General features: G+C 35.2%; 1 protein-coding gene across 2 annotated transcripts in view; it reads right to left on the bottom strand.

The window, feature by feature from the left end:
* Positions 1–16,760, bottom strand: part of SLC9A3 (solute carrier family 9 member A3) — a 48,848-nt gene that overhangs the window by 18,294 nt on the left and 13,794 nt on the right. For both annotated transcript variants that reach the window (XM_068674652.1, XM_068674651.1), the window contains exons 2-4: positions 8,548–8,850; positions 3,137–3,297; positions 163–241 (exon numbers count right to left, since the gene is read on the bottom strand). In XM_068674652.1, the coding sequence (XP_068530753.1) occupies positions 163–241; positions 3,137–3,297; positions 8,548–8,850 (543 nt within the window). The remainder of the gene's footprint in view (positions 1–162; positions 242–3,136; positions 3,298–8,547; positions 8,851–16,760) is intronic.

The following is a 16,760-nucleotide window of genomic DNA, read 5'->3' as shown; positions in this document are numbered from 1 at the left end:
TTCTTACATTCTCATCTTCTTCATGTATGCCACAAGAACATGGGAATGCAAGTGGCAAGGGTAAGTGCTGAAAAAAAACAGTTTCTGATAACATAATAATATTTGGTTTAAAAGTCTTCATATGTACATCAGTGATATGATACAGAATTCAATTCTACACACCTACGCCTTTGACACATTCAATCCCCGTCACTTTCTCTGGTCCTAGTCGAACAAAAGTTTCAAACACATTATACAGCACCTGAAAAGAAAAGTAGACTGACTTAGTATTTGTGCCTGAATTAATCCTATTAAAAACATCTCATTATGGGCCCCATCATTATGAATTCTGAAATTATGTAAGACTGAGGGAAATTTTGTGTGGAAAGAGATTTTGCAGATTTTTTTAATTTTGCAAAATGGAAAAGATGTAGGAGAACAGAAAGAAACAAAAATCCCAACACAACATTTCTTATTTAAATAGAATTTTTATATTTTAGAAGTATTGTTACATCTATGTGCCTGTGGGTTTTCTAAGGCACTTCTCATTCTAAAATTCAAGTGTTTGGCAGAAGACTTTTTTTATTTATTTATTGCCTGCATTAGATAAATAAGATAGTGAGATTATAACAATCATAGAATCACAGAATCATAGAATTGTTAAGGTTGGAAAAGACATTTAAGATTATCTGGTCCAACCATCACCCTACCACCAATATTATGTCCACCAAATTGTGACCCTAAGTACCACCTCCAACCTATCCTTAAAAACCCCCAGTGATGGTGACTCCAGTGCTTCCCTGGGCAACCCATTCCAATGCCTAACTACTCTTTCTGAGAAGACTTTTCTCCTAATTTCCAACCTAAACCTCCCCGGCACAACTTTAGCCCATTCCTTCTATCGCTAGTTATGTGCGAGAAGAAGCTGACCCTCAGCTCCCCACAGCTTCCTTTCAGGTGGTTGTAGAGACCAATAAGGTCTCTCCTGACCCTTCTCTTCTCCAGACTAAACAATCCCTCAGCTGCTCCTCACAAGACTTGTGTTCCAGGCCCTTCTCTGGGCATGTTCCAGGGCCTCAACATCCTTCTTGTAGAGAGGGGCCCAAAGCTGAACACAGGACTCAAGAGCAGAGCAGAGAAGAGTACAGGGGGACGATCACCTCCCTTGTCCTGCTGGCTACACTATTCCTGATCCAAGCCATGATGCTGTTGGTCTTGGCCACCTGGGCACACTGCTGGCTCATGTTCAGCCAAGCATCACCCAACACCCTCCAATTCCTTTTCCTCTGCACAGCTTTCCATTCACTCTGCCCCAAGCCTGTAGCATTGCATGGGGTTGTTGTGACCAAAGTGCAGGACCGGCAGACCCGGCACTTGGTTCTGTTGAACCTGCTAGTGTCCTGAACAATTCAAAATCTGTCCTTGGGAAGTCCAAGGCAGCAGTTAACAAGATATTATTAATAAGATGTTAATAAGATACTGGACTGCAGTCAGTTTAACATACACAAAATATGTTGAAGATAAAAGAAATATGTTGAACATAAAAGAGAATAAACTATAATAATTCTATTAAAGCTTTTCAAAAATTGGTAGTGCTGAAAGTAAAGAAGTCATCCATTCCCTGCCTGAAGAAGTTTGTATGAGCATCATTCCTGACAGGTGCCTGTCTATCTTATTCTTAAAGACCTTCAGTGATAGAGTACTTTCTGTGGCTTTCTCACCTTTTGTTGTTGCAGCTAAACTCATTAATTCTTACCATATTTACCATTTCTTTCACATTTATTCATGCTTTTTTCTTCTGTGACAACTGTCTACAACATATTTAAGTTTAAAAAGTGCCACATGATCACTTTTTTCTATCCTCCAATATTCTCTTATTCAATGTAGACAATGCTAATTGTTTCAAACTTTCTCATAGGCTATGCTTTCTCTTGTTCTTGCTTACTGTTCTCTTCTGCAATCTTTTCAACAAGCAATCAAACATTTTTTATTATTTATAGAGTTACTGTTTTTATTCATTTCACAGTGGCAAAAACTCATTTCCTTCTGAAAACAAATGATATTGATGTATCAGTTCATCAAGAGTTTATTTTAATATTTGTTTCTGGAAATACCTGCAAAGTGCTAATGACACTGATATCTAAAGGCAATTATTTTTTTTTCTGGAGGCCCCAAATGACATTTTCAAACTCTGGTTAATTGTCAGGCTGCTGTCAGTGATGTTGCAGCGCCTGGGACGCAAAAAATTAAGTCACTGAGACTGGTGGACATATAGTATCTTCCTCCGGAGATATACAGGAGAAAGGATAGGAGATGAAGCAAGAAGAGAGCTAAAGGTGTATAACAACTCAATTTTACAGCAGCTTTCTGCCATCAGACTTACTGATCCCCTGTCCACTAAGATTGTACTACAGAACCAGCTGCTATTTATTCTGAGAAAAAAATTACATGAAAAGGTATTTCAATCAAAATAAAAAACATGAGTAAAAATTTGGGATTGTTTTAAGTTTATTTTTCTTTTCTCTCTAAAAGGAAAAACAAACAAACAAACAAACAAAGCAGAAACTAACATGTAACCAAAACAAAACAAACCTGAAACTTTCTGAAATGTCTCACCATTTCCCCCAAACTGTGTCTTTGTTATTAATCTGTTTGATAATTACCTGACTGGAGTAAAAGAGAAGGAACAGGCACAAGCACTTCTCCCAAGTCCATATATAAGGTATGCACATGATTAATGGACATAAAGAAAATAGGCAAAAGACTATTTATATTTTTTAAAAATCCCTAGAGATAATTTTGATAAATCATGAAAGCCATACTTAAAACAGGAAAGGCAAAAAAACATACATACCTAAAATCTGGTTTTAAATTTTATTGTACTCATCTAACCCAAGAACGTGACTTAGAGGCTCCCAATGTTCTTATTATGAAGAACATTATGAAGGAATATTCTTATTATGTGGCTTACAGGCTCCAAATAGCTTTCAAGGTTGAATATAAAATCTCTGCAATACCATATTTGTAAGCAAGACAGAGAACAACATGAACTAGGCTAGACTAGCCCATGAATAGATACACATTTCAGAGTAAAAAACAAACAAACAAACAAATGCTGTAGAGTTAGGGTGATGCTGGGATATATTAATTTACTTACCACAGTTACAGCATCATTCAGAAGAGATTCTCCAAAAACAATGATGAATAGAACTTCATTGACATGGACTTCTTCAAACACTGCCAGAACTGCTACAGGATCCACAGCTGCAATTAAGCTGCCAAACAGAAGGAAGTCCAGCAGTCCACTCCCCAGGTTGCCTTCAAAAACAAAGTAAGCAAAGTATAAGCAGAGTCAGCTCTTCATTATCTGTAGTAATGAAGTAATGACAGACTGTTATATTACAGATAATGCAAAATCCTTGAATATACTAAGGCACAGAGTGGTATAGACACTACTTAACATGTCCATCATGGTGTTACCTTGTGTTCTACAAGATTTGTTGGATCCAGAATCGTCTCATCTCGCTCAGAGTTGATTCTGGAACTAATACAGCCCTATTATGGCAAGGCACCTGAAATAAGTGTTTCCAGATCTACACTGATGTTGTATTTATGTGCCATATTTTTTATCTAATTTAAGTAAATTATCTTAGTGTAACTGAGAACTGAAAAGGTGGCTAGAAGAATATACCAGTATTCCTGAAGTAAATCTTCTAAAATACTTTATGCCACTTCAGGCCAAATTTACTCTTGCTCGCTGACTGCTACACTAAGAAATACACTCAATGCAATTAAGCAGCACTTCTGGCTTCCTTAGTCAAATATACATGTATTGATAGCTGCAGTTGAACCAGCTTTCCCCAAATTATGATCCATGAGGCCATTATTAAATTGTGTACAAGTGGACCATAGAAATAGATGAATAACTAAAATGTATAATCTCAGTATGTGTGTGTTTTAGCTTATGAGAAATTTCAAAAGGTGTTTTTTGGCAATGATCTCAAAGGTTTTGGAACTGCAAGGATCTGGTGACAAAGGAATACAGTATTTACTATTTTTTTTAATCTTTAGTTATTAAGGTTAATTTGGTCAGCTATGGAAGCAGGCAATATATGCAAACAGAATGAGGCATGCATCACTATCACTTTAAAAGTAACCGGAAAGGGAAATCTACAAAGACAGCTTTGCACAACTGCTTATAGGTCTTGCAAAATTTACTGTCTTCACACAATCAAAGGTGAGATCTCAGTCCTTTTTATCTGAGGAACAGATTTCTTGAAGGGTAGAGAACAGGAAAAAATCTTCTGTGTTCATTAGTGGATGGAGGGAGAAATAAGGTTCACTAAGAGGTGATGAAGTCCAAAATTATATGAGAAAGAACAAAAAAGGAATATGTTCAGATTTCATTCATGTGAACACAGTACAGAGGCCCACAACTAAAGTTAATAGACAGTTGTATCATGCATGATTTATAAAGTTTGGGAATAAATTCTTCTGATAAAATTATTTGGAAGAATGAGTCAGGCAATGAACAACCAATAGCCTTAGACAAAAGATTAGAATTGCCTGAAAAGTATTTCCAGAACAACATGGCCACGCCCTTAGTAGGAACTCTTACAAGATAGTTTTTCAGAATGTTTAGTCTTTGGAAAGTAATTGGAGGAGAAACTTGATTCCAAATATTTTTGTTACTAAATGCATAAGCGTATTTACTCAAGAGAAGGACATGGGAAGCCAGAGATAGGAATAGAGAACGCCCCGTGATACACAATAATAGGCAATAATCTGGGGGAGCTGCAGAAAAACATTCTCTCAGGGACTGAAGGCACTGAAAAGAAAAACGCACAGTTTGCACAGACATATAACTACTCAGTATTTTCAAAAACAGAGATAGTCTTGTTCACGTTTGGACGTATGGGGCTGAGAACGAGGAATGAATCTTTCCATTTTTTTGTGTGTGAGAGGGTAGTTGAAGGAGTGAGATGAAATCTGTGCCAAAATTTCTGAGAACAGCCTTGAACCTAAACCTAAATAAGGATTCCATCAAGCATTGTCCTTTTCTGCCATGCTTAAGGAAGGACAAGCCCAATGACTATAACAATCAGGTGTCAGGGTACAATAGAACATAAGCTTTTAAAATAAATTGGCTCACTGAGATTGCTTATCTTTTTTATACGTTACCAATTATAATCATTGGTACATTCTTTGAAGAGCTGCAAAGCTAGAAAGCAAATATTTATGGAGAAGTTGGGACACATCTATAACTCCTACAAAACAGTGTCAAGAAGCATGGGGTTGCTAAATGAGACTTGTAATTAGATTAATAATAAAAGTTATCTACAAGTGATACATGGCCATTTCTTCCTCCAGATCACTGGAGTCTGGAGTAACTAGCTGCCAACACTGACACCTGAGCAAGTTAAGTTTGTTGTGCCCAATTTAAGACTCCCACACATGCTCAGCACATTGCTGTGATGACCTAGATTGTACAGGGAAAAAAGAATTCTAAGCATTAGTCTCAACCACAATTATTCCGGTTCTATAGTAATGCTGCATGTGTTAGTTTTACAGCAGATAGAGAAGTGCAATCAACCATAAGATTTAGTATTAGATTCTTCTTTGTATCCTGTGAAAGCAGACTAGTATGGCTGTTGATTAATAGTTAAGGTGTTGAACTTTTTATTTCACTTCTAAGGAAGAATTTCTTTGTTATCACCTTCTCTCTTTCTCTTCTGTAAATTATAGTGTCTGTAAGGAGGCTGAATGCAAACTAAGAGCTGTTTTTGTACTTGTTTATGTAAGAAATCTATGTAATTGAATTTGGACCAACCACTCCCAAATTGATGGTCACTAAAAGATTACATGCCAATTCATGGTAAAGTTGATAGTATTTTTTTTCAGTACCTCTTAGTCTATAGTGGTTACACATTCCGACATATTAAAGATATTACTTTTAATATTATACACTCCAGTTATAGGAGAAGTGGTGTAGAAACAGTATTTCTTAGAAAAGCAACCACAGTCTACTATGAACTCTCCTAAAAAATTAGCAACTCGGAATTCCCCTATCTTCATCATACAAGTAAAAACAGCAAGACTTTTCAGAGTGTGGTGCTCAGATCTTGCTGACGTCTTGGAGGCCAACACAAAACATTTAGTGGATTAGTAAGTTTGTGTCATGGAGATATTTTGAAGACCTACTTATTTTTGACAGAGAATGACACAGTTTAAATTAAGGACAGACTTTTTTATAACAGAAATTAGAAATCTAGTAGGTTATGGCGTACCTTGTTGGTAAGACATGTTGTGATAATATATCAATTAACACTTATTCTAAACTTTTGAATTTGTGAGTCATGTCAGTTTATAGTCTACTTTGATTAACAACCTCTACATTTGATTTGTAGACCTTCATCTGTCTGACCTGTGGTGGGCACTGGATTCTCTGTTTAACTGTAAATTCAGATTTCTACTATTAAAACTAATTCTAATATTAGAACTATTAACAAAAGTATTAGTACTACTTCTAGTATAGTTTCAGTTTTGTCATTGAAAGACTTGCATAATGAAGAAGCACAATATGTAACCATCAAATACAGCTTATATATTTACTCCAGAATTGTTTAAGGACTGGGAAGAGAGCAAAGAGTTAAATGAGTTTTTCATTTCAAATACAATTTTCAGAGAAACACTTGACTTTTTTATTTCACACATCATACAGAGCTCTGTGTTTTTCCTTTCATGACTTTTATCGACTTTTTTTTTTCTTTTAAAGTAATTATCATTCATTCTATTTTCCATAACAGAATGTTAATAAAAATATGTTGGTGATATTTTTTAATTGTTACATGACTCTGCCAAAACAGAAGCAGCTTTGATTTTAAAGAAAGAAATCCTTGTCAAATATCTTGCAATATCAAGCACTACTATGTGGAAAATTATGCCAGTATTTAATACTGTACCCTTTGCTTAATGTTGAAGTTTATGTTTATTATATATATACTTATTATATATATATACATATTATATTTACATAAAATATCTTTTCCATTTCCCATTGTCATTTTAATCATTTCTCCAAACCTGTATTTAACAATAAATGTGAAATTGTGGGTGTAAAATATTGCACCTACAGGCTGAAAATGCCTAAAAACAGCTTACCTACCCATAGACGTCAATAGTGTCTGCAGTCACCTTTGATTCTTCTAAAGAAAATTTATTAATTATAAAACATGACTCATCTTGAAGTAAGGTAAATATCTAAAATGTATTGTAACTCTATCATAGATGTTGATATAAAGTCTAGGGTTAAATAAGAGGAATCTCACGTGACCAGATTTATGGTCTAGTTCTTCCAGACAGAGATTTTTCAAATAAGGACAAGATATCCCAATTGTATGCTCAAAGACGCCAGCCCCAAATTTTGCTCCCTGTGCTTGATGCTAGGGGCAGTTTTTCAGGCTGGAAAGTGGGGCAAAACTCTACTATTTTCTTCTATAATAATCCAATAATATCTTTGTTCTTCATGACTGAATGTTCTTCTCTGCAACATCTGCAACCTCTAACATTTAAGGCACGGAATCATTTTTACACAGTTGTGGTTAGAGAGTAGCTCCATGATTGGTTGTTGAGCCTGTCATATAATAAAACACACACCTTGACATCTTGGGGCCACTCTCTCAGTCTAGGATCTCAGAACTGGTTGCCAAGAACAGATGAGCAAAATGCACAGGCACAGGAGCACTATATTTATGCTGCTCTTGGCAACACTCTGTAAGTATTCTGTATTCTGTAAGTACGTTCAGGAACTCACTGACCTAAGAGCATTTTGTCTTGGAAGGGCTCTTGAGCCTCTTCTGTACAGAAACTAAAAAACAAACAAACCATACATAGGATGCCTATTTCAAAACACATGCAAAACACATATGTTAGTTATTGCTGTTTGAAGTGGCAGTATGTAGCTAATGTGCATGTCACATCTGCTGAAGTGAATAAGAATTACGCTTCTGTGCCTCTTCTGGCCTCTCTATGCCCTTATATTCTGTAGTACAATTGAGACAGAATGTATCTTACATGCATCTTACTTGGCTCTGTAAGTCTTTGTTTCTAGCCTCAGAATACCAAATAGAGATGACATGCATACATATACATTCAGCAACCAGTGCTTCCTTAATATTAGATCTGAATGACAAAAGACATTTCAATTTCGCAGTAACTTTGAAGGTTTCTACCACAGCAGAAAGAAACAAGCCCCTCAGGGTATATTTTTGTCCGGACACCCATTAGGAGGATGAATCCTGAGCTTGATCCTGAGAGTCTATGCTGACATTCAGAGCAGGGAAATGTGAGAGAGACAGGTTCAAGTCCCTTCAGTTATCGTTTCAGAGAAGAAATCTCAGATTATTCTGAAATTTGGTTAAAAAAAAAAAAAAAAAAAAGATTACAAATTGCTCCAGTAATAATTGGATTTTTCTTCTAAAAAGAGTCGATAAATTGCAAGGTATCAAACTATTGTAACAGCTGGTATACATAAATATTCACAGTTGTACCTTAACAGATCAGACTTACCCATTATTCCTGTCTGATAGACACCGTAGAGGGATAAACCAGTTGTGGCAGCATTCCAGACTGTCCCAATGACAGCATACAAAAGGATGGAACCAAGATTTCCAAAGAACAACCTATTTGGCATAAAATATCCAGCATCCAGAACAATGGGGGGCAGCAGATAGAAGAAAAATACCTCAGGTGTAAGGGTAAAAGAGGCAATGTGGTCTGCTGCCCATACAATGCCACCAAGGGCGATACCAAGAACAATCAGCAGAGCACTCTCTGGAACCACCCGAGTGACTTTGTGGGACAAGTGGAAAACTGCAATAAAAAAGGAAAACAGTGTGTCAGAACTGGAAAGAAGAAACAATTTGCATGAACAACTGTTACTAGCTGATAATTTTGATTTCACACAAACTTCCTGCTTTCATTGTTATTAGACCCCAAAGCATGCACGTAATACATGGGGTACAGCCAGTGTCAGAATCCAGAACCCATCTACCTGGAAAATAAAGTAAAAAAGTTGGTTTTCAGATTTTGTCCAGCAGACATTTTTAATACATATTTCAACTTATGTGAAAACGGCATTCCACAACATTTATTTCCTCTGTGGGATTATCTTCTCCATGAAAGATCTGTTTAGGGAAAGATGATGTTCTTTGCAAAACAGTTAAGCAAGACTGAAAATAAATGGTAAAACTGCTGGAAGTGTATGACTTTATGGTTTATTCCTATACCTAAAAACATACATCTGATATCCCAATATCCATCTTTAAAAATGATCAATGTACTGTCAGATTTGTTGGGACTGGAAAGAGGAGGAAGCCAAAAGTAGAATTAGTTTAAAGACAACGCTTTTTAAATTTCTGAAGAATACGTAGCCTATAGCAGGAGCAGAATGGAGATGATAACATGGGAGATCACTTGTGAACCTTTACCTCAAGATCTCCCTAGTAAGGAGTTCAGTTAATTCAGAGATTTTTCTGAAGTAACTGTGGTTTAGTGGTGCCTTATTCTGCAACAAAAAAATTTGTATAAACAGTGTCATAAAAACTATCTTACAGTAGTATGACAGATCTGGTAATAAAGGAGATGGACAGTATAAGGTATTTATTAAATAAAAACGTAATATTTTAATATGTAATATTTTATCTTATTTACATGTATGCATAGTAAGATTACTAAACTAGCCAATAATTAGAGGCAGAGAAAAAAACAGAGTGTAAATCTAAAAAGACAAAAAGATGACAAGGTTGAAACAGAAGGAATTTTTAAGGTGTTCAAAATGACAGAAACACAGGTAATTCGTGTTCTTCATATGATAACGTTTCTTATAGGACATTTGTTAGGTATCAGGTAAAAGGAAAAAAATGTTGTTGTGACCCAGATGGTCTGAACCCTGACACTTTGTGATATTCACCTAATAAATGAGAGTTTACTTATATGGTTTTGTGTCAAAGATGTTTTTCAATTTAGGAGGAGAATTCCACCAAAGCCCACTAAGTTTCTCCTGGCTTAAGCATTGGCTTAGAACTGTGTTGAAGCATTTACAATGTTAACGCAAATTGGCTCAAATTAGTTTGGACAAGAAGCACTCATTAAGCTTTCCAGCGTCTTGAGGTATAGCAGAAAAATCTTTCCCATGCTTATGCAGAGGTCTTAGACCAGGTTAATTCAGTGAAAGACTGTTGTTTTCCCTCAGAGTCTCCTATCCAAGTATTTGTCCTAGTGAAACATTTGCTAGTTACCTTTCAGTGCTTTTTAAAGTCCCCATTCTTTAACTGTTTGTCTTCATCTTGGCTGCATCTACACAGACAATGTTAGAAGCAATGCCCATACTATAGTTGTACCAGAATAAGATAGTTCCTCATACCTGTATAACTTCCATGGACTCATCAGAAAAGAAAACATGAAAGGAAAAACAACAGCAGCCTGCCTACACCAGCATTCCCACCAATATGAGCATTATTTTTTTAGTTTTCCAATGTGTTCATAGACAAGACTTGAAAACTAAACCATGTTAGAACAGAGGTGGAGAGTGGACTTAAGAAAACAGCAATCATGCATGGAAGCAAGCAGTGTTCATTGAAGTTTGCTAACCCATGCCGATTTTTGGAATAAGTTGGATCATGTAATCAACAGCTAAATAACACCCCACAGACACAAATACTGTGGTTTGACTTAGTTTTTTTTTAAAAAAAAAAAAAAAAGAAAAAAAAAAAATCCAAACTAGCCACTATTCTGGATGTATAAATTGTAACATCTAACTTTTCAAATGTCTTTACTACTGGTTATTCTCGATTCCTTGAATTTCCTGTCAGTGAATTACCAATTCATTTATAGCCTCATGGAGTAGGGATTATATCCTTAACCCTGAAAATAAATGTCACTGAGCTAGTCTTACTAAACATAGCCTGTTTTCCTACTCCTACATTAGCAGATAAAATATAACTAAAAGAATTTGAAGTTAAAATTCAGAATAAAACTATGAAGATATTTCAGAACAAGACATTGAGAAAAAGCCATTGTTCAGCTAAAAAATAATTCTCCAGAATCCTCACCTTTACTATCAAGAACCAGCTTCTCTCAGTGAGCACTGAGAAGCTAACTATATTTTGCTTATAGCACTGTCTCCTCCTAGAAGATGCGTGGTCCCATGAATCAGATACATCAATTGTCACATCCTTCTGTACTCTCCTTAACACCAATCAGCTGATGATCTGTACAAGATTTAAGTATTACCAGCAGTAAATTCTTCTTCTACTCTGTTAGTTGAGGAATGCAGGCTCTGGAAAGTTATGTGGAAGTTATTGTATGAAACAAGGTTCTAGCATAGGCAAATACGAGAGAAAAAAAAAAAAAAAGTGCCTTCTCTTCTTTACATTTTGCCCAAGCAGATTCTGATCATTAGACCATGCTTATTTTATAGTAAATGTCTAGCTAACTCTGCAGGCAAGTAGTATTCAGTCAGATTATCAGAATCATAGTGCCTCTAAGTTAGAAACAAGTAAAAAAAAAAAATACCACAATTGATGCAATTTAATGAAATAGCTTAAGGCAAGGGTGCAACTAGAATTTAGATCATATTTGCATTTATTTTTCTTTTCTGTCTATGTGCATAAATTATATTCAATAAAGATTGTGCAAAGTTTGTTTTGATTCTACTGTTCTGAAAGAAATCACAAACATCAGGAAGGATAACATGCAGTGCTGCTCAGATAAACTACTCTGTAAGGGACCTAGAGGTGAAATTAAGCCTATTTTCACTGCTGTTAAAACTGAAAAGTACATGAATATCTTTTAATGAGGCAAGCACAAGAGCAAAGAAACAAAGAAAAACTGCATACAGTCCATGGTGTAAAAGAAATATCAATCCACAGGACAGTCTTCTTATTTCCCAGAAATTTTAAAATTTATAATTTAGGATTAAACTACATTAGTCAAGGCACAGTATTTAATGAAAAAAAAAAAAAAAAAATTAAACATATGCCTTTCATTCAGTATGTGCTAAACCTGGTTTGAAAATGGATTGGACTGACTAATGAGTAAACTGTGTTTAAATTCAAGCTGAACATCACTGAAGCAGAAGCTTTCTACAAAGTAACAATTGCATAGTATAAACTTCCTGGGGAAAAAAAATAAAAATAAAAATTTCCTGACACTTCCTTTGAGATCCATGAAAAGAAAGGGACTGTTTTAAATGTCTAATGAGAAAGACAAAACAAATTAACAGGCTATGATTTGCTGTCTGGATCCAGTTTCTTTTCATAGAATAATAGAATCATTAAGGTTGGAAAAGATCTTCAAATCATCTGTTTCAACCATCACCCTACTACCAATGGCACCATACTTTAAGAAATAAGTTTATCTTTACCACCTGTTAAGAATGCAGTAACTTAAATTAAATCCCGCTTAAAACTTAAATTAAATCTGAATTTATGAGATTCAGTGAACTACCTGTTGCTTTCTAAGGTAGCCTGAGATTGCTTTGGAGAACGTGATTCAGTGGAATAACCCTTTTCTTATACACTAAATGAAATGACTGGTATCTAATTTAGAAAAGAGTGGTTAAATATGAATTACAAAAATAATAATAATAATAATAATAATAATAATAATAATAATAATAATAATAATAATAATAATAATAATAATAATAATAATCCATACAATTCATGCTCAAGTCACTTAATTTTTGTAGACCCACTAACAAATTTTTAAAGTAGTTTCTTCTCGTATTTCTTTCCAAATTATCTCTAACAGACCTGTTCTTTACCTGAATACTGTATTTTGTTTATCAAGAGAAACATTTCAATGACTTGATTCTAGATTTTTGGTGTTTTTTTCCAGATGGAATGAATGACTGAAGATAGATTTATCACCTTCTGAAAATATAGTGCTGCAAAAACAAAAGGCTGAAACTACCTGTTTAATACAATGTTAAATTTCTTGATTTATATGGCTGCTCCAACACTACCTCAGCTTCATTAGTATAAAGCCAAGGCCTTGAAGACATTGAGAAAAAGATTTCTGATAGTAACAGGATCCCAGCCAAACACAAAATACATGTATACTGCATGCGAACACTAAGTACCATATAATTCAGAAAAATCAAGAAATTATTTACTAGTAATTATCTGCTTAAATGTTTCTTTGTTTTAATACATCTTTAAATAAAATCCAAAGAATCACAGAAGAACTTAGATTATAAACAGATTTTAAGCCAATGTTTTCAGCCTCATGCTTTCTAAAGTTCCTGCTAAATTGTAGAAATCAATTTGCAAACACATGTCAGCACGTTACCACTAATACTGACAGGTCTACCAGCTATGCTTTTGCCAGTGGGTCAAATATACACTGCTATTGTGTTATTAGTGTATTTTTCAGTTTTGACTTTTTATTTTCACTTATATCAGATTATCATAGGAGATCATGACACAGGTGCCTCTAATTTGAGATCCAAGACTTGATTCTCTGCAGCTTGTGAGAACCCCTGCCATTGACTGAAGTAAGAGCAAACTGCTGCAACTTTTTTGTAATTTTTCTTTACATCTACTTTATAGAAATGCATTCAATAGGATGTCCAAGGCGGTAAATAATAAGGTTCCTGCAACAGCATCATAGAGAAGCTCCATAAGGTATGAAGAAATCCCACAAAGGAATATTCTACCCAAAGGGAAATCTTTCTTCTAAACATCTTCTAGCAGTTGGACTCTGCCTAGCAAAAATAAATAAATAAAAAAAATCAGTTACTACCTTATCTACCTATTCATATTTTCCTTACCTTTATGAAGTGAGAATTCTATTTAAAAACTATCTAGCTGTACCCTTCCTGCAGCTTTTTCAGCACTGTCTTCTGCAGATACAAGTTTAAAATAAAATAAAATTAAATTAAAAAATGTCAGAAATCTGAAATTTATTCCAATAGCACATGTGGAATGATCTACTTTACTTTGCCTATATAATTTCACAAAGTACAATCAAATACCAGGTAGTGAACTGATCAAGATTCTAGAAAGTCTTGGTCTGTCCTTACTATGTTTGGACTCCTTGACTAGGGAATGGGCACACTGTCTAAAATATAATCTGGAGCATATGTTTTCGAGAAGAAACTGTTTTGCCATCCCTAAAAATCATTCATCCCTGCTAACTCTCTTGCTTATGTAGCCTGCACAGAGGATCTAGGAATTTTAATTATGACCATAAGAACTAAAAGAGCTATTTGATCATGTAGCCAGGCCTTCAATACACTACATTTGAAGATCCTTATTTCAGAGATTTTTGCTCCACTTAAGCCTATGCAAAGGCATACCAGCAGCCCTCACCTCATAATTAGAGACTTTACCCTGATTTCTAGAAGAATATTCACAGCAATTTTATATCCGTTAGCCCTTGTGACAATTATATCATTTTTATTAAACATTTCTTTCCCTGGTGTTAAGTTCTTCATTTCTTGTTATATATATACGGATATAAACATATTCTCTTTCTGTTGCTTGTCTTTGTTAAACTAAGCCACTTATTTTTAGTTTCTGCTTCAGCTCTCTCTGCCTATTTCAATATGAGTTCACCTCTGCAGACTCAGAATCATCAGAAATACAGACAGCATTTTGTATAGTCACAGTAGGAGCAGATTCAATGGCATTAATAATTTGCTATCACAGGTATAGTCAGCTATATCCCGGATTCATTATCACATTGGTGACTCACAGTCATCCTATGTTCGTCACTTCATACACATCTGTACCCCTCTCATCCTCATTCACAAGCTCATGTAGAAATCCTTGTCATTAGTCACTGAGTAAAACTGCCCTTGGTATTACTGTATTTTATTCACTTCTCCCTTTCTAAAGATTATATATTTTTTCTAGTTCAGTAATGAGATCTGCATTAGATGATGCCTAAGAAAACATGTCATTAGAAGCCTTCAGCAGGACACTTCACCTCTTTGTGCAGTGGTAATAAAACATAAATAAAATAAAGTAAAATAAAGTAAAGTAAAATAAAGTAAAATAAAGTAAAATAAAATAAAATAAAATAAAATAAAATAAAATAAAATAAAATAAAATAAAATAAAATAAAATAAAATAAAATGAACTCTAGTGACTTCTACAAGTAACCTCCTTATAGTTTCATACTTTATCTTGTCCTGGCCTTGTCAACTAGGAAGGCCAATCTGGGGTGCAACAAACATGGCATTGCTAGACAGTCAAGGGAAGTGATTGTCCTGCTATACTCTATGCTGGTGTGGCCTCACGTTGAGGACTGCATGCAGTTTTGGCTGCCACAGTATAGAAAAGATATAAAACTGTTAGAGAGTGTCCAAAGGAGGGCTACAAAGATGGTGAAGGAGGAGAGAACATATAAAGAGCAGCTGTAGTCACTTGGTTTTTCAGCCTGGAGGACACTGAGGGGAGACCTCATTGCAGTCTACAGCTTCCTCACAAGGCGGAGTGGAGAGGCAGGAGCTGATCTCTTCCTTCTGGTGACCACTGATAGGACCTGAGGGAATGGCTTGAAGCTGCAAAAGGGGAGGGCCAGGCTGGATAGCTGGATATCACGAGAAGGTTCTTCACCGAGAGGGTGGACGAGCGCTAGAACAGGCTCCCCAAGGAGGTGGTCACAGCACCAAGAAGTGTTTGGATAACGCTCTCAGGCAAAGTCTGATTTTTTGTGTGGTCGTCTGAGGATCCAGGAGCTGGACTTCATGACCTTGTGGGTCCCTTCCAACTCTGGATATTCTATGATTCCTTTACTCACCCTGTTACTCATCTATCTATTGTCTTATTACTAGATAAATTTAAGGCCTACATCAAGAAAGAAAAAAAAAAAAAAAAAAAAGAGGTCTTTCATTGTCTTCTGAGAGTGGTTAAGTTCAAACAAGGATTCAAAGCATAAAGGAACTGCCTTTTTCGTCTGTCCAGGAAATGTCTGAGCAGACTCCACATAGCTGAAGCTGATCATTATTACTTGTAATTGCCTTTTTAATCTTTGTCAACAGAGTACGCTCAGTATTATTTTCCTGGTCAGATGACTGATAGCATGTTTTATAGTTTTTCAGGTTCTGTTCTGTGGAGCTCTCAACATGGTAGTTTTCATCAATTTTTGAATTGTTTGTATGCAGGTAGTAGAAAGTACTTAAAGAAAAAAGACAATACTTAGGTTTTTATCAAATTTAGCCAAAATTGAAAAAGTTATTGAAATACTTCAGTGATATTTTATAATATCTGTGTATCAAGTAACAAGTAGTAAAAGCCATTTTTGATAAAGGTCCTTGGATGCTGTCTTAAAATACACTACATGAACATGAGTATTAATACTTTTCCTACTTGATCCTGGACATATTTTTCCTAAGCAGGACACAAAGTCCTTCATATTTAACTTGTTTAGATAAACTGGTTTGAGTTTGGTTTTATCCAGCCCCTGAAAGCTTTATTTGTCACATATGTAATGACTAACATTTTAAAAGTGTATAGCATTGTAATGAGCTCATTAAATAGGAGATTTTAGGTCTCTGTTCTCTGTGCGTGAACAATTACCAAAATACATTAGCAATTAAAAGTGCAACCAACATGCAGGTCAAGGTTCCTGAGCTGATAGGTCATAGCATAACAAGATAGCCCCAAGTCAAATTCAAAGAAGTGTGTGAGTAAGCAACCATTACCTCTATAAGCACTTAGAACATAATGAAGTTTAAGCAGTCAGGTACAGATTATCATAATTATGCCAAA

This window comes from Anas acuta, chromosome 2 (assembly GCF_963932015.1).
Source record: "Anas acuta chromosome 2, bAnaAcu1.1, whole genome shotgun sequence".
NCBI lineage: Eukaryota > Metazoa > Chordata > Aves > Anseriformes > Anatidae > Anas > Anas acuta.
The sequence above is the reverse complement of the archived record's forward strand: the minus strand, read 5'-3'. Positions and strand labels throughout refer to the sequence as shown.